The 23,907-nt window shown below is 50.5% G+C and overlaps 1 protein-coding gene and 1 long non-coding RNA gene across 2 annotated transcripts in view; one reads left to right on the forward strand and one right to left on the reverse strand.

Annotated features, from left to right (window-relative positions):
• The window catches only part of LARP6 (La ribonucleoprotein 6, translational regulator), a 20,343-nt gene extending 16,150 nt beyond the window's left edge, over positions 1-4,193 (forward strand). Inside the window, exon 3 of the mRNA XM_082734929.1 lies at positions 2,670-4,193. Within this exon, the coding sequence (XP_082591055.1) occupies positions 2,670-3,737 (1,068 nt within the window). The 3' untranslated portion in view covers positions 3,738-4,193. The remainder of the gene's footprint in view (positions 1-2,669) is intronic.
• On the reverse strand, positions 3,943-23,885 carry LOC309866882. The gene is made up of 4 exons (XR_014312857.1): positions 23,806-23,885; positions 22,881-22,965; positions 11,516-11,637; positions 3,943-5,007 (listed from the first exon to the last, which is right to left on the reverse strand). It is a non-coding gene; the product is annotated as an uncharacterized lncRNA (long non-coding RNA).
• Positions 23,886-23,907: the final 22 nt, after the last annotated feature.

Below are 23,907 nucleotides of genomic sequence, written 5' to 3' on the forward strand. Positions count from 1 at the left end.
GCCAGTGGCCAACAGGAGGCCCCCAGGTCACCCACAGCTCCTGTCCAAAAAAAGTCATGGGTTCCCATCACTTCCTCCCCCTTGGATTTGATTGTTTGCCGAAAGAGATCACAGAACTCAGGGAAACCCTTGCTTAGGTTGGCCAGTTTAATAAAGGCTGTGATAAAGGATATAGACCAACAGCCAGCTGAAGAGATCTGCAGAACGAGGCCCTGGTGCGGGAGCTCCTGTCCCTTCAGAGTTGGGGTGTGTCGCCCTCCCTGTACGTGGATGCAGTCATCAATCTGGAAATGCTCTGAAGCCTGTGGTATTGGGATTTTTATGGAGGCTTCCTCATGGAGGCACAATCAAACATTAACTCAGTTTCCTGCCCCTCTCCCTTCCCTGAAAATTCCAAGCTTCTAACCATGGCTTGGTCTTTCTGGTGACAGGCCCTCAACCAGGAGCCACCAGGCAGCCGGCCCAGAATTGCCTCATTAGAATAAAAGCTTCTCCTAGTGCTGTTGTCCTGGAGGAACTGCCAGGGTTCCAGCAGCTCCGTGCCGGGAAGGGGGACACAGAACAGTGGATATATATGCTAGAGAGGGACTGTTCCATCATTCTCCGTGAGGCCTCAAGTTGGGTTTGATTCCAAGCTGAAACCGTCGACACCAGTTTCAGGAGCTGCTGTGTTGAAATACGAAAGATCTTTCAGAAGATCTTTTGTGTCAAATGCAGAAATGCAGAAATGCTGCTTCAGAGAAGTATTTGAATGTTAAAATCCCTGAGTCCTATCAAAATAGTACATCGCAATATCACACGTGTCCAGGGAACGGTGAGCACACCCTCACATGGAAGTGTTTGTGGGGGACCCCAAAACAAAGAAGCCAGTGGGCATCCCTTTATTTCTTCCCTAGGGGCCCTAAGAGTCAGCCTGACTTTTTTTTCTGTTGAAGCTGCCGCTATGGCACTACACACAGACTCCCCAACACCTCCAAAATGACAACTAAGGCCCTTTCCATTCTTAAGGCTTTCCCGCTGATCATAATAGGAGACACATATGACAAACAGTGAAATGGCAGTTTCTGAGAATCTTAGGAAGTTCTTCCAGTTAATTGCACTAGGAGAGCACCTCCGGGTTCCTTGTCTGAGATGGTGCCCAAGGACGCTCGGGCTTAACCGGCATTTCCCAGCGGACTCTGCTCCTGGCTCTGGAGGGGTGCTGGTTCTTGCCAGTGCCCGCATTCCTCTCCCTTGCATGTGGCCTTCCATGAGCTTCTCTAGCCCTTGGAGTAAGGCAGCACCAGCCTGCCCCTGAGCACTCCTTGTTCAGGCTTCAGGCTTTGGCACTCACTTTGTCTTTCCTCTCCGGAATGCTCCCTTCCTCACTGGTATCTTTGGTCAGCATCTTTCTCTCCCTTTGCTGGATCCCTGATGGACTCCATTCACCTGTAGTCTGACCCTTTGCGTGGACCTTTGCTGACCCTCTGTCCTTGGTGTGTGTCACGGAGATCAACCCATTGGTCCTGGGTGTAGGCAACTTGTGGTTCCCACCCCAAGACCAGGGCTAGAGCGGACAGTATCCCCTCTGCCTCTGCCGAGAGATCTGCAAGGGGTTTCCCCCTCTGCCCCGCCCCGCCCTGGGCTGCCCAGTGTTAGCCAGCCTTCGATCTTGAGTTCTGGGAAGCTTCTGTTGGGTCTCAGGGGTCCTCTGCACAGCGCCTGCGTTGACCTGGCCTCAGAGGACTCAGAGTGATCGTGCTGTTCCTGGCTCAGGTTACCCACCCCACCCACCTCCACTGTTTCCTTGGAATGGGATGACTCATTCCCCCAGCGTTCCCTCCAGCGGAAGTGGGCCTCTTGAAAATTACTGTTTTACAATATAAACATAGCCTTCATATAGTGCAGTTTCCACCCAGGGAGGAGGACGGAGGGAGGGACTGTTGCATCATTCTCCATGAGGCCCTACTTGGATTTTATTCCAGGTCAAAACGGCCCACATCACTTTCAGGAGATTTTGCAGTGGAACATGAAAGATCTTTTAGAACTTTCTGTGTATCAAATGCGTAAACAGAGAAACACGACTTCAGAGACGTGTTCGGATATTTAAAATCTCTGAATCCTGTCTAAATGGTGGCACGTAATCCTTGAAGTAATGATAGTACATGATACTTACTGAGCACTTGCTGTGAGCTAGACACTGTTCTGAGTTTTGTATGTGGATGTATCATGTATGTCTGCGTGTAGATACGTATCTGTTGATTTAGTCATTTGATCCTCATGACAGCCTGTGAGGGGGACACGATTAGCGTCTCCGTTTGACAGATGTGGTTGTTGAGACCCTGAGACCCTGGGAAATGTCAAGTCTTACTGCCAGCCGGAGTTGGGCCTTGGACTTGGGTGTCTAACAGCCTTGTCGCAGGGCCTCAACCACTTAATGTGTGTGCACTGGACTGTCTCCATCCCCACAGAAAGTTCTCTCGGACGGCACTGCTCTAAACCGTTGCCTGGCTTGACGTCATGAAAGGGTGTGCGTTCGCACCCTAGATGTTTGAATGCCCGAGCCCACCAGCTAGGATGCTGGCCACCAGCGTTCCAGGGGGTGAGGAAAAGAGGGAGAGAGATGACAGAGCCCAGGAGGTGGGCGAGGACAGGTGGGTACCATTCCAGATGTGCTTTGTCTTCTTCAGGTGAAACACCTGACCCGGGACTGGAGAACCACGGCACACGCCTTGAAGTACTCGGTGAGCCTGGAGCTGAATGAGGACCAGCGGAAGGTGAGGCGGACCACCCCCGTACCCCTCTTCCCCAACGAGAACCTCCCGAGCAAGATGCTCCTGGTCTACGATCTCCACCTGTCCCCCAAGCCGTGGGCCCCGGCCGCCCCGCCAAAGAATGGGAGGGTGCAGGAGAAGGTCATGGAGCACCTGCTCAAGCTCTTCGGGACCTTCGGGGTCATCTCGTCGGTGCGGATCCTCAAACCTGGGAGGGAGCTGCCCCCCGATATCCGGAGGATCAGCAGCCGGTACAGCCAGGTGGGGACCCAGGAGTGTGCCATTGTGGAGTTTGAGGAGGTGGACGCGGCCATCAAAGCCCATGAGTTCATGAGCACAGAGTCCCAGGGCAGGGAGAACATGAAGGCCGTCCTGATTGGCATGAAGCCACCCAAAAAGAAACCTCTCAAAGACAAGAACCAGGACGAGGAGCCCGCCGCGAGCAGCCACCCGAACAGGTCCCTGAACAAGAGAGTGGAGGAGCTGCAGTACATGGGGGACGAGTCTTCCGCCAACAGCTCCTCCGACCCTGAGAGCAACCCCACGTCGCCCATGGCCGGCCGGCGGCACGCGGCCGCCAACAAGCTCAGCCCTTCCGGCCACCAGAATCTCTTTCTGAGCCCGAACGCCTCACCGTGCTCGAGTCCCTGGAGCAGCCCCTTGGCTCAACGCAAAGGCGTTTCCAGAAAATCCCCGCTGGCCGAGGAGGGGCGGCTGAACTGCGGCACCAGCCCCGAGATCTTCCGCAAGTGCATGGACTACTCCTCTGACAGCAGCGTCACTCCCTCGGGCAGCCCCTGGGTCCGGAGGCGCCGCCTAGCTGAGATGGGGACCCCAGAGAGGAGCCCCGGCGTGAGCCCTCTGCTGTCTCGGAAGATGCAGACGGCAGACGGGTTACCCGTGGGGGTGCTGAGACTGCCCAGGGGCCCTGACAACACCCGGGGATTCCATGGTGGACACGAGAGAGGCAGGGCCTGTGTATAAATACCTTCTATTTTTCGTATCGGCTCCCTCAAAATACCTGGCATGGCATAGAATGCAATTAGGTCCCCATCGGAAGATTTTGTATACATGTAGACCTCTTAATTTATACATTTGTAATGTATATAAGTTGTCTGGTATGCTGTGGGTTTAAGAACATCTTCTAGTTCAAAACAGCCAGCATGACCATTATTTTGCTGATGCCCAATGTGTCTGAATGTCACGGCCCTGCAGGGCTGCGGGACGGAGGCTCCCCGGGGCCAGTCGGGCCGCCGGTCTCTTCTTCACGGCAGAGTTCTTCCCCGCAGCAACCGAGCTGTGCTCGGCAGGCCACACGGGGCCTTCCAGAGAGCCCATGGGAGTTCTTTTCTGTAATGGCCATTCGTTCAGCCAGTAGCATGGTATCTCACAGGACCAAATGTGTGTTTCCTGTCAAGTAAATAAATAATAAAACACTGACTGGGAGTGCTAGCTCTTCAAGTCACAGGTAGGGCCTGATGAAGGTCTGTGCCGTCTCATAAGGCTATGGGTGTTAAGTCAGGAGGCCCTGAGGAGCCCAACAGAGACGCATGTCTTGAATGTAGCCAGGGCAACCATGGGGCTCTCCTTGTGGGGCTCCAGCAGCCCAAGAGGTCAGCACAGTTAGAATCCTACCCGGGCCAGGGTGGCTTAGTAGAGACCAAGCTGTCCGGATGTGGTCCCCCGACTGCTTCCTTTTCATTGGTTAATGTCCCTTGTCCCGGGAAGCTGCCCGGTATATTGGAAAGAGCAGCGGCTTATGTGCTCCTGCTGGCTCATGCACCTGCTGTCCGGGGGGGTTTCGACCAGTCCTGTTGAGTGAAATTCGTGAACCATTATTGAACGTTGCTTAGAGGCCACAGACATGCTTGGAGTTTTCCAGACATCATCTCATGTAAGTTCCCCCAGAACCGCCCGAGAAAGGTCCAGATATTCTCTCCGTTGTACAGCGGAAGAAACCAGCGGGTTAACTCACTTGTCCGGGCCTGACGGCTAGATGCGGAGGGCTGGCTTGAACCTGGCAGTCCGGCTCCAGAGCCCAGACTCCCAAGCAGCAGATGGGACGCAGCCTCTCTGAACCTCACCATCCACATTCAAAAAAGAAACAACCACAGAAGGTGCTAGTATTTATTCGGCACCTCCTATGTGCTAGGCATTTTGCTAGACACATTCGTCCATTTGTTCTGCCAGTCTTTCTGTGAGAAGCTACAGCGGCGTTACACGTGAAGCTGCTGGGGCAGGGTAATACTACAGGCTGTCGTGAAAATGGGAAAAAAGAGAGTGTGTTTAATTACACAGTTCTATAAAAATCGGCGGGTGATTATTATCTGGTTAGTAAGACAGTGTATCCCTTAAGTCCTGGGATTCCTGTTAACTGGTAAGCGCCTCCGGGAATTATTTGGATTTGCTGTTTCCATCACCATCCACTGTAGATGGCCCAAAGGCCTGCGTCTGGACCCCACTCACCCCGGGGGCTGTGCCCCAGCCCAGCTCCAGGCCTCTCCCCATGCCCGCTCCTCACTGGGCCCCACTCACCTTCTCCCCGTTCCTTCCCACAGCCTCCCCGCCGTGCGTGCCCGTCGGCCGTGGGGCCATCTGGGCCCCACCACCTCTTGGCCTGGCTACCTTCACGCTGTTCCGGCCCTTGACCCTCCAGCACACCAGCTGCAACTCTATTTTTAGATTCATGCCTGTGGATCATAATTGCTTTTTGTAAAAAGGCTGCACCCTCATCTTTTTCTGAGAATACAGAAGAACTTGGCCTTCTATCTGCGGTATTACCCGGTGTGGCCTTTGGAAAGAACCCTGAATTGGGGGCCGACAGATCTGGGTTGTAGGCCTGACTTTTCCAGTAAATAACACTTTGACCTTGAGCTAGTCACTTCTCTCTCGGATTCGCAGATTCCCATCCAACCAGTGGATGGCATTAAACCGCTCCTTATCTAAGGCCTTTCGTGATGGATGCATGAAACAGTACTTTGTAGGTGTTAGTCATTACCCTGCTCTCTGGTCATCCCCAAGGACAAACCTTTCTTCCACCGCTCTGGTTCTTAAGCCCGGCCTCACATTAGAACCACCTAGAGAGTTTTCAGAACTGCCTGTGTTTCCACACTGAGAGAGTCTGATGTCACTGGTCCTGGGGTGAGGCCTGGGGATGAGTAGTTTTTGAAACTCCCTGGGTGAGTCTAATGGGCAAACAGCCTTGAGAAGCTCTGGTCTGTTTGAATGATGCGGGGCCATGGGGTAAACTGAGGAAGGCTTAGAGACATCCAACCTCTCCTCCTTTTTCAAGCTTAAGCTCGCTGTCTTCGGCAGAACCTTACAGGCACACTTCACCCCTCCCCGCTCACAGTGGTCCTGAGTCCCTGAGCACCTGCTGATGAACCTGACCTCTCTTAAGTCTCTGGCCAAACCTTCAGCCAGGGCCCGGGCTTCCTGTTTGTTAGCACAGCAGGCCTCTCTTGAACAGCTTGACTAGAAAACCCAGCCAACAGTATTTTTACAGATGTTTGGTTATTTTTAATGAGAACCAGCTCCTTCTCCACACTGGAACCCAAAGCCTGCTGGATATTTCTCACTGATGTTGCAGGCGAACATCCAAACACTACACACGTCCCAACACCATCCTACCATCGCCAACCCCGTCCCGCACTGAGTTGCCCTCTCAGCCAGTGACGTTACCATCTTTCATGTCCCCCAGACTGGGGAAGAGGCTGGGTGGTCGATATGAAGCATGCAGGTTCTGGAGTTCAACACCCTGGGTTCAAATCCGAGTGACTCTCTGCAAATGACCTAGCCTCTCTGAATATCAATTTCTTCTCCCATAAAAGGTGGATGATAATCATTCCTACCTCATATGACTTGTCCAAATTATTGAGTTAATCCCTGTAAAATGCTTAGTAACTTGCACATGGTAAACACTGGGAGAATGTGAGGCTGTGGTATTTATAGCTTCTTCACGTCCTACCACACACATTCAATCAGCAGCTCGGAGCTGTTAGTTGGAGCCCTGGAATGTTTCCTACGAGCTCCCTGTGTTCCCAGATGCTTATTTACATTCATCTGCCCTCCTCTCGAGGTCTCCCTGTCTCCAGTCAGCCTCTTTAACCTATCCCAGAATGCCACCAAACCCATCTTTCTTTCTTTCCTTTTTTTTTTTAAATCCATCTTTCTTTCTTTTTAAAGATTTTATTTATTTGACAGACAGAGAGCACAAGTAGGCAGAAAGGCAGGCAGAGAGAGAGAGAGGAGGAAGCAGGTTCCCCGCCAATCAGAGAGCCTGGTACAGGGCTTAATCCCGGGACCACGACCCGAGCCGAAGGCAGAGGCCTTAACCCACTGAGCCACCCAGGCACCCCCAAACCCATCTTTCTTTCTTTTTTTTTTTTTTTTAAAGATTTTATTTATTTATATGGCAGACAGAGATCACAAGCCGGCAGAGAGGCAGGCAGAGAGAGAGGAGGAAGCAAGCACCCTGCTGTGCAGAGAGCCTGATGTGGGGCTCCATCCCAGGACCTTGGGATTATGACCTGGGCTGAAGGCAGAGGCTTTAACTCACTGAGCCACCCAGATGCCCCCCAAACCCATCTTTCTTAACTAGAGTTCTGTTTGCATGACTTCCCTACTTAAAAAAAAAAAAAAAAAAAAAAATGCTGGCTGCCTCTTTCCAAACACAGAGTAAGGGCCAGACTGCCTCACGCCCCGCCACCGTGCTGTGCATCTTGGGGGTGAGGCTCTCGGAACATTAGCTCGGTAGACCCACCAGCTGTGGGGCTGTAAGGAAATCTCAGAGCGGGCCGGCCAGCTTCACATCCGGAGAGATGACCCTGCCTGTGTCTGGGTCTGAGGGAATATTGCGTCACTCCAGGGTGTGGCCGGGTTGAAAAAGGCTCTGTTTGGTTCCAGCCACACGGGACTGAAACAGACAAAAAAGTTCTCTCTGAAGACACATTGGTCATTGATTATTTTTAAAGACTTTCCTTAAAATGGACAAGCTTTTTCCAGTAGTTTTCAGCTGCATGTTCTCCTCCTTGCGAGCTGTAAACAGAATGAAAAAGCTTCCGAGAAAGAAACTAGTAACAGGGCTGACCCAGGGAATGTCAACTCCTTATTCCCAACCCTGACCGCAACCCTGATGTGTGCTCATTCCCTTAATGGAAAAGGAACAGCCTGAGTATTTGGTCCTCACAAAGCAGCCCAAAGGATGAGGATCCTTTTGGTGGGTCTGTCCTTCGGGATGCTGCCGCGCCTTGCTCTGGGGACTGGAATAAATGTGGTGGTGTGGCACGTGCCTGGAGTGTGTATCCAGCCCCTGGGCGAAGTAAGATGCTTTCACTCGGAGCAATTTCTGCTTGAGCAGCTGTTTGCACAACACCCCTGATTTGGAATCAGCAATGGGCTGAGCGGAAGCAATCGAGATGTGTGTCTTGTAACTGTACGCAAACATCCCATTAAATTCCACAAACATTCCATACTATGGGCAAAAGAAGCAGTGAGCCAACGTGCTTGAAGCAAAAGATGAATCCCAAGTGATCCTGGCTCTTGTCGGTTACTGGAATGTGCCATAGGTTCCAACCTGCCTTCTCAGCACTGCGCTTGTAGTTAATGCATCTCCAAAGGTGAATTTGAGGGGCATCTGCGTGGCTTTCACTGGTTAAGTGTCTGACTCTTGATTTTGGCTCAGGTCGTGATCTCAGGGTCTTGAGACTGAGCCCCGTGACAGGCTCCACGCTGGACATGGAGCCTGCTTGGGATTCTCCCTCTCCCCCTACATACACATGCATGCTCTCTCCCTCTCTGAGAAACAAAGCAAAACAGAAATAAAATGAGTTTGAGAAGGTCAATTTGTTAAGACTGTTCAGAGGTGGCCCCAGAGGCAAATTCTTTCCACTACTTTGCTCTCTCTCATCGCCCCCTGGTGTGTACACTGAGCATAGCCCCCAGAACCTGGCGCCCCGCATAGAGTCCAGCTCACGCTCCCCTTGTCAGGGGATCAGAATGACCCTATTTTGGGCACCTGGGTGGCTCAGTCGGTTGACTGTCTGCCTTCAGGTCAGGTTATGATCCCAGGGTCCTGGGATCGAGCCCCACCTCAGGCTCCCTGCTCATCGGAGAGCCTGTTTCTCCCTCTCCCTCTGCCTGCTGCTCTGCCTACTTGTGATCGCTCTCCTGCTCTGTCAAATAAATAAATAAAATCTTAAAAAAAATAAAGACCACAATACTTTGTGATTACATATATACAGGAAAGGCTAAGGCAAACACTCTGATCATACAAAGTGCTGGCAAAGGTGTGGAGCGATTCTCACGCGGGGTTGGCAGAACTCAGTATGGTGAGTATGGTGTAGGACAGGTGTTCTGGAGAACAGTTTGACATTGCCGTATGATGTCAATCATACACTTCACCATGTGAGCCAGCCATCTCCTCTGCAGGTATTTACTCTAGAGAAGTGAAAACATATTCACACAAACACCTGTGCACAAATGTTTATACTTAGTATCAGTCATAATCACCCCAAACTGGAAACTACTCAAATATTCTTCAATGAGTAAGAAACCAAACCAAACCAAACCAAAACCAAACAAAAAGTCCTGTGACACGTGCACACAATGCAATACCACTCAGCACAAATTAGGGACAAGCTCAAGCTATTGCTGCACAACAATGCGGAGTAATCACAAATGCATTATGCTAAGTGAAAGAAGCCAGTCGCTAAAGATTATATGTTGGGGGGCATCTGGGCGGCTCAGTCGGTTGAGCATCTGCCTCTGGCTCGGGCATGATCTCAGGGTTCTGGGATGGAGCCCCACATCGGGCTCCCTGCTCAGCGAGGAGCCTGCTTCTCCCTCTGACCCTGCCCCCGCTTGGGCACTGTCTCTCTCTCTCACTCTCTCTCAAATAAATAAATAAAATCTTAAGAGAAAAGATTATATGTTGTATGATCACCTTCATATGACAGTGTGGACGAGGCTGAGCTATAGGACCAGATCAGCGGTCGCCCCGGGGAGTGGAGATAGAAACTGAGTACAAAGGGATAGCACGAGGGAATTCTTCTGGGGGTTGGAATTGTTTTATCCTATTTGTGGTAGTGATTACAAGAATCTATACTTGTGTAAAACTTTATAGAGCTGTACAACAAAAGCCGAGTTTAGTGTATGTGAATTTTTTTAAGCACTAAAAATGATTGATGGGTGGTTTCAGGTGTGAACGCAGATGATTCCACACACCTCTTCGCCCAACCTGAAAGGGCTTGGGGAATGAACCGAGGACCATTGTGGCTGGAGCTCAAAGATCCAGGGTAGTGCATAGCAAACACAGTAGGGTCAGCAAGGTCCGATGGGCAAGCCCAGGGAGAGCTGTAGAAACATTCGGACACGATCTGTGTTGCTTAAAGATCGTCCTTGCTGCTGTGTGGAGAATGGACGTATAAGAGTGAGAGGAGTCTGCTTCTCCCTCTCCCTCTGCTGCTCTCTTCCCTCTGACCCCCACCCCCCAGTTCATGCTCTCTCTCTCTCAGATAAATAAATAAATAAATAAAATCTCTAAAAATGCTGCTCTGTCTTGTGGCTGAACAGAATTTCCTTGGCTGGCTAACTCTGGTGATACAGGACTGGGCTTCTTCCAATGTGCCTTCTGTCTCAGAACAAGCAACTTGTCGTGTCTGCAGGCCTTCAGAGGGTCACCTATCCAGGGTGACCTGACCCAGACCACAGAAGGTTTATTGCCAGTCTACCCCCGGCTCAGAGCTTGGGCCCCGTTGCTATAAACACACCGCCCAGGAGGCCCAGGCAAGTCCGAGCACCTCCCTGGAGCTCATTTCTTTGCTGTCCCAACCTCTCACGGACAAGCAAGTCTTACCCACCCTGGGAAGGGCTGGCAGCTCTGACCTCAGAAAACACCGGAAAATGAGTGTGGTCAATGTTGTGGGAAGGCCTGTGAGTCACCACTTTAGGTGGCTTCTCATTTAATGCAGAAAGGAGGTGATTCTCCAGCACCAGCAGGGGTGTCTGTTTGCTGGACCTTCTGGTGGGCGGCAAAACTGCCAACCCAACCCCCCAAGTCCAGGCCAACAAAATGGCTGTGCAGATGGCAGCTTGCAGGAGACAGGCAGGGAGAAGGGGAGAGACTGAAGTCCCAGCTCTAAGAACCCTTGACTTCCTCCCTTTCGCTGTCCCTGGTTAGCCAATTCCCATTCAAAGGGGGCATTCCATTTGTTTCCCGGATGTCTCTGTACCTCTTCCCTGCTTTTTTCTCCTCTTCTCAACCCTGGTCACCTTAGGCATGGGCAAATGTCTCCTCCATGAATAGGTTAGGCTGGCCTCCGTTAGGATCACTTAGATTGAGGACCACGGTCAAGCTCATGGCTCAATTTCAAGTTCCCTTTTAAATGAAAACCATTCGGGGTGCCTGGGTGGCTCAGTGGGTTAAAGCCTCTGCCTTCGGCTCAGGTCATGATCCCAGGGTCCTGGGATTGAGCCCCGAGTCAGGCTCTCTGCTCAGTGGGGAGCCTGCTTCCTCCTCTCTCTCTCTGCCTGCCTCTCTGCCTACTTGTAATCTCTGTCTGTCAAATAAATAAATAAAATCTTAAAAAAAAAAATGAAAACCATTCAACACACTTCACCTGTGCTGTCCTAAAATCTTGGAGTACACTGAAAATAAAGGGGAGAGTCCTGACTCAGATTTAACTCTGTCTACACAAACATTGGTCATTCTGCTACTAAAAACAAAACAAATAGATTCTTGAAAAATGGAAGATAAAACTCACCTTTAATCAGCACCAGAAAACCCAATGAAAAGGTATTAGTTGGTGAGTTCCCCAGACCCCACACATAGTCTTTCATGGGTTCAGAATGGTCAATGTTGAAATTATCAGGATCAGGATGACACCTGGGAAAAAAGACAAAAATAAGACCCAAACTGGGAATCAGGAGAGGTGGGATTAAGTCATAGATCTTAGGCCAAACCGGGCTACAGCCCTGGGGACATCAGTGACCCTTGCCCCTGTCAGAGTCTTAATTTCTTCAAGTGGAAGATAGAAGGCTAGGACTTGGCCCATGTCTCCAAAAGCTGTCAAGCCTGGAGGGTTTTCATACTGCTTAGATTCTCCAATTTTTACCTCTGTTCTTAAATTTCCCACTTCTCTCTACCATATATGTCCTCATATCTATAGGAAGTCTCTGCGTGAAGATCCTGGTGCCACCCCAAACTAATTCAGTTACAATCATATTCTAGATCAGCCCTCTCAGTCAAGCTCCTCTTCCCGCTTTACCTCAATAATGAAGGAATTTAAGGTGTGACCTAAAGGACGGCTTTCCCGTCTATCTTAAGGGTCACCCCCCTCTATATCTGGGAGAGAAACAGGGGTTGTCTCCCTTCTCCCACATCTGAGTTTCCCTGGCCTCTGTCCCTCTGAGTCCTGCTCTCTTCCTGATGGCTCTGGGTTCTGTGTGGAATGACTCAGGTCAACATGGGGCTAGGCCTCCCCCGACGTCCATCTTGCTCCTTCCTGAATAATAGCTTCTGGGCAGGCGAAGACAGACTCATTACATCCTTGGCTCTCTTCACAAATGTGAATAAATGTATCAGACTTTAGTAAAGGTTGGAAAAATTAAAGTGACGTTGTATAAGAGGGAGAATTGTCAACGGCCACTAATACCACATGAAAAAACATCCAAGAAATTAAATATTTCATAGGAGGAAACTCTTTAGGTAGATGTTCTCCGGAACCAATCTTGTTGCCATGACCTTATTCTGTGCCTTCCTTCTAGAGAGAGACAGGCTTCCCCCTCAAACCTCCCCACTCGGGCGGGCATCCCTCCTGTGCTTGGGAAACCCCACCTCCCATCTCTAGGGACTGGCCTGTCACACAAAGATCTCCCAGCCCCATCAACTCCCCAGAAGTTCTTAGCTAAGTCTTAGTTACTCTGTCCAGATGGATCAGCAAGATAGTCCAAGATGACCTTGGGTTCCCCAAGTCCTTCCCCAAGCCAGATAAACTGTGGAGAGGTGTGGGGGAGCCCTATCTGGTCATCTTGCAGGTGTCTCACCGATGTGAATTGAAATATGGGCCTCTTGAATCTTCCAAATATCCATGCGCGAACAGCGGCACACATGCCCCCTTTCCATGACACTCCCCAGAGAGCACAGACTAACTTTAGACCCTTATGGAGAAAACAAAACAAACCTTGTCCTTTGCAAGACTTTGGGGTTTTACTTACATCTTTTGGTGACCAGAATACTCTTCTAAGTTCAACTCTCCCCTAGCCATGCAACTTTCAAATAGCACTCCCCTAGTCTGGCCAAGAATAAGAAAAGTGTCCTATGGGTCATACACCTTTTGATAGTAGCTGTGGATCTTCTCTAAGGTTCCCCAGGAAACTTGGAAGACATTCCTTGTAACGTGAGAGGCAGACGAAATTCTTAGATGACGGGACCAGGCTGCTCCCAAGCTCTGTCTGAATGTGGGGAGTGGGGAGCATTATGCAAATGTGAGGGAATAATTTTCCCAGTTACAACGATAATAAAAAGGGTCTGACCAATGCTGACCCATTGTGCAACATTTCTCAATCCCGGCTGCACATTAGAACCATCTGGAGAGCTTTAAAAATACCAATACCTCAGGATGCCTGGGCAGCTCAGTTGGTTAAGCTGCTGCCTTTGGCTCAGGTTATGATCCCAGGGTCCTGGAATCGAGTCCCACATCAGGGTCCTTGCTCAGCAGGGAGCTTCCTTCTCTCTCTGCCTCTGCCTGCTTGTGTGTACTCTCTCTCTCTGACAAATAAATAAAGATTTATTTATTTATTAATTTTTAATTTAAAAAATTTTTTAAAAAAAATATTTTATTTATTTATTTGACAGACAGAGATCACAAGTAGGCAGAGAGGCAGACAGAGAGAGAGGAGGAAACAGGATCCCTGCTGAGCAGAGAGCCCGATGCAAGGCTGGATCCCAGGGTCCTGGGATCATGACCTGAGCCGAAGGCAGAAGCTTTAACCCATTGAGCCACCCAGGTGCCCCTAATAAATAAAATTTTTTTAAAAAAGTCAATTAGATCTTCAAATCTACTCAGTTGAGTTAAAAACAAACAAACAAACAAACAAAAAACCCCCCCAAACCCCAATACCTTACCTCTGAACTATTAAATCAGAATCTCTGGGGGATGAGGGTCTGGGCATAGCTGTTTTGTTTGTTTGTTTGTTTAAGATTTTATTTATTTATTTGACAGACAAAGATCACAAGTAGGCAGAGAGGCAGGCAGAGAGAGAAGAGGAAACAGCCTCCCGGCTGAGCGGGGAGCCTGATGCGGGGCCTAATCCCAGGACCCCGAGATCATGACCTGAGCTGAAGGCAGAGGCTTAGCCCACTGAGCAACTCAGGTGCCCCCATAGCTCTTTTTTAAACCCTGTAGGTGAGGGGCGTCTGGGTGACTCAGCGGATAAGCGTTGGCCTTCAGCTCAGGTCATGATCTCAGGGTTCTGGGATCGAACCTTGCATTTGGGCTCCCTACTCGATGGGAAGCCTGTTTCTCCCTCTCCTGCTCTCCTTGCTTGTGTTCCCTCGCTTGCTGTGTCTCTTTCTGTCAAATTAATAAATTAAAAAAAAAAAAAAGCCTATAGGTGATTCTAATATGCAGCCAGGGCTGAGCACCACTGGGTGTAGGCATGAGACAATACCACAGCGGGAAAAGGTCCCATTTCTTTGCATCTGAAATGAATTCTGCCCCCCCCCTCCTCCTTTGGCTAGACTCCTTTCAGCCTCCAGGATTCCCAATGAAATCTCCAATAGAGTGGGGAGGGCGGTGGGAGGGTCTCTGATGCAGCTACTGTGGAAGGTGGTGGAATGGCAGTTACCAGCAATCCTAAGGTCGGGATCCTACTACGTACTTTTAATGTAAAGAGATGACCGCAAGTACCACTCAGTGCCTGGGACTGAGCGGAGTCTCACCAAATTCAGAACTTGGGGGAAAAAAAGACTACCACCCCAGAGCCGAAGCGGAGGCCGTTACGCCCTACCACCACCAGATGGCGACAAAACAAACACCATGGTGGAGCCGAGTCTCCATGATGCTAAAATGAAAGGGAAAAATCTCTGGGCATGGAGGTAAAAGATGCAGCACAGGTGCCGGGGTGGGAGGGGGTGGGGGGAGGGGCGTTCCTTTGGCTTTGGCCCTTTATCCTTTTATAGAAGTGGGTCAACATAATTTAAAGGGATTTTTTTTTTTTTTTTTTTTTTTTTTTTGAGACTCCTCGGAGGCCAAGCCACTTGGTTTGGACATCTGCGTGCAAACGGCATCCAGGGAGGGGAGGCCAGGGTCAGCACTCCACCAACTTTCACTGCTCTTTCGGGCTTTGTCCATGTGCATGCTCGCCCATCATCAAAAAGTGAACCGGAACACAACAAACCCCTCCCGTAAGCCTGTGTAGAGTAGCACGTTCCCAAACCTGCCTCAGTTTCCTCAAACCTAGGTGCTCAGCTTCAGACCTGGGCCAGGTGCAGAGACTCAGGGGGACGTGGAGGGCATAGAAGCCCCTTGGTCTGTTAACGAACGGAATGGATCAGCGAAAGTGAAGACGGGACCCCAGCGATAGCACTGCCGGGGCAGGTGGCGATGTCCCTGAGGCGCGGTCGCTGACCTCGGAGCCGGCCTCAGAGGCTTCCGGAGACTGCTGAGGCTGTGGGCGGGGACAGCCTCTGTCCTAGGCTGCCCTGGACCTCACCTCCCGCCAAATCCCGCCTCCCATCTCCAAGACCAAGGCCAGAGTGGAAACGTGCCAGGCAAGGAGCCTGTCCTTCCTGAGGGTGAACGGGGGGGGGGGGGGGGGGGGCAGGAGCAGCCGCGGAAATAGCGCTCAGGGCCGGGGGGGGGGGGTTGGGGGGGTGGCGGACGCACTCCAGGTCAAGGTCCAAGTGGGTGGCCGACGGGCACGAGAAAGCTGTGGATGAGCCGGTGACCGGAGGACCTGGATTAGCGGCCAAACAACAGAGAACCCCCACGCTCCAAATCTAGTCTGGGCCATCTTCCAGACCAGCCTTGGCTGCCCCGGCCACGCCCCTCCGGCAGGCCGCGTCTGTCCCCGGCTGCAGTTGCTGTCGCAGGGCTGACTCAAAGGTGTCTGGGATGCCTACTCTTCAATTTTCCCCATCATGACAACAAAACAGCATTGTCTGAGCTCATCCTGGTGTCCAGCAGTTGGCTGACTCTTTCACGAGCATCGTGTCGTCATTTAATCGGCACCAACTCCGTGAAGTGATGCCGATCTCCTCCAAAAGCTTTGCAGGAGGGGAAACCCAGGCTTGGCAAAACCAGGCCGTCCATCGTCCCAGTCTGGGCTTGTAGCTGGTGTGTGACAGAGCCAGGATTTCAGGCCCCATTTGACTGACCCCAGGCCCTCTGGATTCCGTGGCCCAAATGTGTGCAACAAATGGGAATTCATTCCAACACACTCAGAAGTGAGAAAAATCTCACTGCTAATGCGGCAAGCCCTCACTAGTCAGGGTCTGCAAGCTGGCCAATGTCAGGGGCACGTGGGTGGCTCTGTCCTTAAGCGTCTGCTTTCAGCTCAGGTCATGATCGGGAGTCCTGGGATCGAGCCCTATATTGGTCTCCCTGCTCAGCAGGGAGCCTTCTTCTCCCTCTCCTCTCACTCTATCAAAAAAATAAATAAAATCTTAAAAAAAAAAAAAAAAGTGGTCAGTGGGAGCCCCCAGGAGCCCCCAGCCTCAGCCCCTTTTCCCTAAACAGTCAGAGGCAAAGCTTATGCGTTGAGGTTTTGCCGGGAGGGGGAGGAAATCCCAGGGCAGAGACATGGAGAGAAAGGGGAATTGAGGCAGAGGAAAAGCAAACACAAAATGGTCTATTCTGAGCCGGTTGTGGCCCCACAAGTAAGAAAGGACCACTCTACCATGTTAGAGATCCCTGGGGCGACCACATGAAAGCCCCTAGCCTGGGCTGGGGAGAAGAGTCAGGAGTCTCACTGTGGCTTCCTCCTTGCCTCAGTCTCTTGCTGATCAAAATCCACCCTGTGGGGCACTAACTCACTCCCTCATCCTTCCAGGTTGGGTACCTGGGCCCCCTGGGCATCTCTGCAGCCTGCCTCAGTGGGTCCTGGAGCTGTTTCAGCTCCTCCTATCACAGTGGGGTATAGTAAAGGTCATGGCCAAACCCGGGGCTCATCCCCAGGGTGGCTGAGACAGCTTGCTGTGTTGGGAGGTGGGTGACCGTGGCAGCAGGGACCCTCCATTGAGCAGGACAGGAGAAGAGGGGGCAGGGGGGGAGGAGAAGTGGACTCCAGCAGACATGGCTTTCCATTTCTTTCACACTCAAGTCCACGTTCCTTCACAGGACATGCAACACTCTCCCTGGCAGGCAAGGGAGTGGGGCCTCAGCAGACTTTCCCAACCTGCACTTATACACCCTGCTTCGGAGCCCCCATCAGCCCAGGAAGCTCCCAGATAGGAGAAAAAAGGGTACCTAAGAGGTCACAGTCCTGTGGGCTCTGGTTTTGGCTGCCAGAACCATGTTTCTGTATAAATTAGAAAATAAAACCCTCTTTCTTCCTGGTCACAGCCCTTGCCAGAGTGCACAGCTGGATTTTAATGTCGTCCTTGGCCACCCATGCACAGGGGCCTGGCCAACCACACTATTCTGGATGAGGAAACAGGCCCAGAGAGGTAGAGGCTGATGCCCCAAATCACACAGACCCACACAGACCCACAATTTCTGACTTGAATTTAGTGACTGCCTCCTGCTTCACCCCCACGGCCCAGTTGGCAGCCTTGAGACTACCCCGCCCTTATCCTATACAGAAACAGTTTCTGAAATTTTCCTGATGCGTCTGGCATTGACCCCATGTTCTGGTCTGTTCTAGTGCCCAAGGCACCAGAAGATGCCTGTTCCCCAAGGTTTCCCTTCCCCAGCCCACGACCAGCCGAGACGGCCCCTGGGGCCTTTGCCCATGACCTCATGGGGAACGGCTGCCTGCTGACTTCCTGTTTTTATACTCTTTCCTCCTCTGCTTGTTTTTTCTACTTTGTTGTTCTTTGGTCATTTTTGGTTCTCCTCCCCTGGCCCACCCTGCAAAACCAAACTTCGTTTTATTGTGATTATTTTAAATCCATGTTTAGACAGGAAGACGTTCCCCCTTATTTTTTTCCATTTGAGGAATTGAAGCTGAATGTTATTTCTCCCTTGGCTTTCTCTCCCTCCTCATTCCCTGTGGTTTATTTCCCAAATGAGAGTCTTCAGGTCCCACAGTGAAGAAGAAACAGACTCAAAAAGCGAGGACCGTGTGAATTCAGGATTCTGGCTGTACCAGAGATTTCCCTCCTACTTGATGCCCTTGTGGGCGGAAGGGAAGGGGTCTGCCAGCCTCTCACTGGGGCATCCTTAGCTCCCCAAAACAAAAGACTCACCCCCACTTAAAAATCACAGGAGCTCTCCAAATCCCTTAGAATGCTTCACACTTTCCAAAGAGGTGCCCCGGCTGCAGCATCTCAACCTCGATCTGCTTCTCCCTCCCTTCCGCCCTACTTCCTCCCTTCCAGCCTCAGCCAGACTTTCTAACTTTCCTGGAAACACCCTGCTTCTTTCTGCCTCCCTTTCCCTTTCTCTGCTCTATTAACTCTTACTGGGGAAGGACTCGAATGCCCCCTCCGCAGGGATGCCCTCGCCAGCTTCTCCAGGTGGAATTTGTTCCTCCTTCCTGTGTTCCTTTTGCGCTTTATCCCTTAGGGTAAAGGCAACATACTTAATCATTGAGAACCTCATTGATAGACTCTCTTTGGTGGTATTTGCCTCACTTACATATTGCCTCCTTTTGTATTCTTTGTATTCTCGTCTCCTCTTCTTTCTCCCTGGGTCAGTCACTCCTGTTTAGATCTATTGGCTTCTAAGGGTTTATCTCTGGGATCAGTGGCTTTCTCTCCCATCCTGTGTGAGCTCAGGGTGTGCATGTGGGTCTGTGGCACGTAAGAACACTTTGCTGTAACGCTGAGAGAGAATTCCATCACTAGGGTGGTGAAGCAAGGCCTCTGTGGGAAGGCACGCACTGCAAAGGTCGGGCACTCACAGTGTTGATCTCCCACAGCAAGCTCATGGATCATTTAACGGGAAACCAGAACCTGGGGCAGGTGGGGGAGGGATGCCTGTGTCTTCAGGGCGGTACTTATCCAAATAGAGTTTTGGAAACAACAGGATGAGAATCACCTTTTGCGGGGAGGGGGAGGCTTTTTAAAAATGTAGGTTCCTGGGGTGCCTGGGTGGCTCAGTGGATTAAAGCCTCCGCCTTCAGTTCAGGTCATGATCCCAAGGTTTCAGGATCCAGCCCCGCATCCGGCCTCCACAGGGAGCCTGCTTCTTCCTCTCTCTCTGCCTGCCTCTCTGCCTACTTGTGATCTCTCTGTCAAATAAATAAAATCTTAAAAAAAAAAAAATGTAGGTTCCTGGACCTTGACTTAAGAATCCAGGAATCTGAATTTTAATAAACTACCAGAAGATTCTTCTGTGCCAGTGTTTGAGAACCACTGGTCCATCCCAAGTGTCAAGGCCTCTAAAACTGGGCTTGTCAAGGTCTCTCTATGTCATACTGCCTGCGTGTCTAATTTAGTGGCTGTTTTCAGATGACGTTTGTCTACTATCTTCAGTGGTGTTTCAGTCACTGGAATGTTGCCTCCTTTTTTTTTTTTTTTTTTAATTTTTAAATTTTTTTGTAAACATATAATGTATTATTAGCCCCAGGGTACAGGTCTTTGAGTCGTCAGGTTTACACACTTCACAGCACTCACCATAGCACATACCCTCCCCAATGTCCATAACCCCACCACCCTCTCCCTACCCTACCCTGCTCCCCGCCCCCCTCAACCCTCAGTTTGTTTTGTGACATTAAGAGTCTCTTTTGATTTGTCTCCCTCCCGATCCCATCTTGTTACATTTATTCTTTTCCTACCCCCCAACTACCCCCCCCCCAGTTGCATCTCCACTTTCTCATATCAGGGAGATCATATGATAGAACATCGCCTCCTTTTTGAAACTTCAGACTCACTCACTTGCTGTGATGCCTCTTGTTTCTGGTTCAAATCCTAATTTTTTTTTTTTAAGATTTTATTTATTTATTTGTCATAGAGAGAGAAGCAAGAGCAAGCACAGGCAGACAGAGAGGCAGGCAGAGGCAGAGGGAGAAGCAGGCTCCCTACCAAGCAAGGAGCCCGATGCGGGACTCGATCCCAGGACGCTGGGATCATGACCTGAGCCGCAGGCAGCCGCTCAACCAACTGAGCCACCCAGGCGTCCCTCAAATCCTAATTTTTTAATCATTCATTTCCACACTCCCTACCCAGCTCCTCTTCCTCCAAATGCCTCCCCGCGGGGGGGGGGGGGGGGGGGGGGACTTGGGTCCTACTCCAGGTCCTGACCTTGGCCCTGTCCTTGACCTGCCATACCCGATCTGTGGCTCACACCACCGCACATAGACACGGGCAGTACCCAAGTCGATGTTTGCAGCACAGATGCTCTTGTTGGCCTGCAACCTCGCAGGAGCTCTCCGCTGGGATGGTCCCAGACATCCCGAGTCACACATCTCTAGAACTGTTCTGTGGATCTTCCTCCTATAGTTCCTGTGTTTGTGGGAGGCATCCAGAAAGACACCAAAGTGGATGCCTGAGGGTCATCCTGTGCGTGTCGCACTAGCTGGGACAAGTTACTTACCTCTCTGAAATATGGGCATAATGATGGTACCTAAGTGAGGATTACATGAATTCGTGCATATAAAGGGCTTAGATGGGCCCCTGGCATGGTGGAAGTGCCCAATAAATGGCAGCTATTAATGATAATAATGATGATACTAACAAATACTTAGCTTTCTAAAAAAATTTTTATTATTCTAGTCTCTTCCCTCTCTCTCACTGCCTGCCCACCAGATAGTTACAGTCCATTGTCTCTCAGTAACACTTCCTTTCTCAGATATCTGCCCCTTCTTCCCCATCACCTCTGCTCACTCTACTTACAATATCCTCATGTCATCCCTGGACTTGCCTAGGACTGACCTTTACCTACACTTCGTCTCCTTTCCCACCTTTGAGGTTTCTCAAAGGCAGGGTCCATGCTCTGTTTCTTTTTGGATCCCTCAGCACCAATGGAGGGCATATGAGTTATAGCATAAAGAGACGAAATGATGCATGGATGACGGATGCATAGGTGGACAAAATCAGTGCATTACATAGAAATCCTTGGATGGGAAAGATGCCTTACCAGTCAAGGTGGTCATGGATAGTCAGGAACTTGGGCAGGCAAACTGTAAAGAAGGTGGGATCCCCCAGAAGGTGCTTCTGAACCAAAAAATAGCAGTGGCTTCATCAATTATATTAATGCTTCTGAGGAAGTGTATCTCCCCGAAGGATCTGTCAGAAGATACATCAATGTCTACCATTGACCAGTATCCTCTTATTCTCAAGGGAGAGACACACTGGACCTGAGGCTCAGGGTTTCCCACTGCTAGAGAAAGAGCACTGCTGTCAGATGGAGATTTTATTTTTTAAGATTTTATTTATTTGACAGAAAGAGAGATCACAAGTAGGCAGAGCAGCAGGCAGGGGCGGGGGGGGGGGTAGCAGGCTCCCCGATGAGCAGGGAGCCCGATGAGGGGCTTGATCCCAGGACCCTGAGATCATGATCTGAGCCGAAGGCAGAGGCTTAACCCACTGAGCCACCCAGGCGTCCCATCAGATGGAGATATTTTATCTGCTTTTCCTGACTTGAGTGAAATATTCCCTCTGAACCTTCCCACTTCCTTTCTTCTCATTCCATCCTCTTTGCCGGATGGAGCTTTTCTGAGGACTAATTCAGTCTGGGGAGACGATAAGAATGGCTGTATCCTTGGAAAGTCCTTGTAATTTATTTTGCTAACAATATCTCATGAATGTGATTCCCATACAGCTGGTCCCAAGAGCCCAATCAGCTCTGGACACATCAATAACAATGAGTTTCTGTACCGATGAAGCTGATGACCGGATCTGCCAGCAGAGTAACGACACTCATACACTGTCCCGGGCAAACCTGGGGAGCCACCCAGAGTCTCAAATTGTGGGTGTCTGCAGCCCCAGAACTGTGTTCTCCAGTGACATAAATAATGTCTGCTTGAGTCCACTCAAGAATCCTATCTTCACTGTCACGGTTCCAGGGAAATGTGACTTAACTCATTGGAAAATCCCCTTACCAGCTGGCCCTCTGGGCATTTAACTTTGATAATTCTTCTTTCCTTGTTCACTGACCCCTGGCTCAAAAAATAGAAAACATGGCAAGTCTAAGGCATACATATTGCCACTCCTCCCACTCACGCCCTTTGCGCACATTACTAATGAATTACCACTTTCCGTTCTAGTAACTTGGACTTCAGGTTCTATTCAACATGGCCTTCCAGGAAGACATGACCAATCCATTCAAATTGTTAGATAAGATGTTACTTATTTATCATTCCTGGTCTAAAGGCATCTATGCACTTTTTTTTTTTTTTTTTTTTGACAGACAGAGATCACAAGTAGGCAGAGAGGCAGGCAGAGAGAGAGAGGAGGAAGCAGGCTCCCCGCTGAGCATAGAGCCCGATGTGGGGCTCGATCCCAGGACCCTGGGATCATGACCTGAGCCAAAGGCAGAGGCTTTAACCCACTGAGCCACCCAGACGCCCCGTCTATGCACTTTTTAAAGAACTAGTATCTCAAGGATTTATGACTGCATGATACACAAGCCCAAAGCTCACTATGGATCAGAGCTTGAACTGAGCTCAACTGGGTCCTCCTGACTTCGTCTGGCTGTCATCCTTGGGTAGCTATATGGGGACTGGAGAGTCCAAACAGCCTTACTCCCGTGATGCGTAACTGAAGCTGGCTTGTGGACCGGGCCACCTGTCCCCAGCAAGCTGGCTGGTCCCGGTTTCACGAGGTGTGCGTGTTCCAGAGTGATTTTCAACGTTCCGTCTGTATCACCTTTACTAAGGTCTCACCAGCCAGGCACATCAAGCCCAGAGCCAGTGTGGAAAGGGAGCCGCAGAGACCAGATTCAGAGAGGCAGGGTTCACCGGGAGCCATTTCTGTAACAGTCTATTCCCGATCAGGTGGCATTTCTTGGATCAGAAACTCACCAAGTGCGGACTATAGGAGTCAGGAATGGACAAAGGTCAGGTGACGAAGGACTGGGAAGCGTTTTGAAGACTGGAAAGGTTCTTGCTAGATGCAAAGAGGGAGGAATTAAAACCACGATCTCAATCACTGTGGGGTAATGATCCGTGTGTGCGTGCGTGTGTGCGTGCGTGTGTGTGCGTGCTTGCGTATGTGCGTGCCAGCTGGACATTAGCGGGGCATCGAATTATTTAGATAATTTCCTTTATTCTCCCTTTCATGTGGATTTGTGCTGCCTAGGTTAAATGAGTAGCTCTCTCGTTGTTCACTTCCACCTTTTTTTAAAGACTCTGAAATATTTAAAACAATTATATAAGTGTATACTTTATGACCACAAACGGCTACTTGAGATTTTTTTTCCCCCCCGGAAGCGTGGCCAATTCTGAGACTGAGACTTGTGCTTGCTGACTCGGATATTTCCTCCCTCTCCGCATTCCTGCCACCCACTGCTGCTCCCGTCTGAGCAAAGTTCAGAGGCCAAATACTTACGGCCCAAGAGCCTCTCCAGGGGCGATGGCAAAGAGACAGCTCCACTTGTGAAAATAAACAGTCAGCCTTCCCATTTGCATCGCTCTTGAGCCTTCACTTCAAAGCACATTCGTGTCTTTTCCCTCAACAGATCGGTTCCCAAACCCTTTGAGGTAGGCGGGGCGGATAACAGAAGGGGAAACTGAGGCCCAGAGAGGGGGAAGTGACTTTCCCTGTAAATAACAAGGCTGGAAGAGGAACCCCAGTTTCCCATTCCAGGTCTTGGCTTGTTCCTCGGATCATACCGAGGTACACAGAGCTGCCTGCTCTCCTCAGCCCTGGCAAGTCTGCCCTAAAAACCCTTCTGGAGTTTTCCACCCCCTCCCTTACTTACTAATCCCCATTTTAAACTTGCTTTACCTTGCATTCACAAAGAAGGAATGAGGGGAAAACATCAAACACTTCCCCCCCACCCCAGGGGTGGGGAGGGGTGGGGCCTGGATTCTGGATCTTTTGTTGCCA

This window comes from Mustela nivalis (genome assembly GCF_964662115.1).
Source record: "Mustela nivalis genome assembly, chromosome: 6".
Lineage (NCBI taxonomy): Eukaryota > Metazoa > Chordata > Mammalia > Carnivora > Mustelidae > Mustela > Mustela nivalis.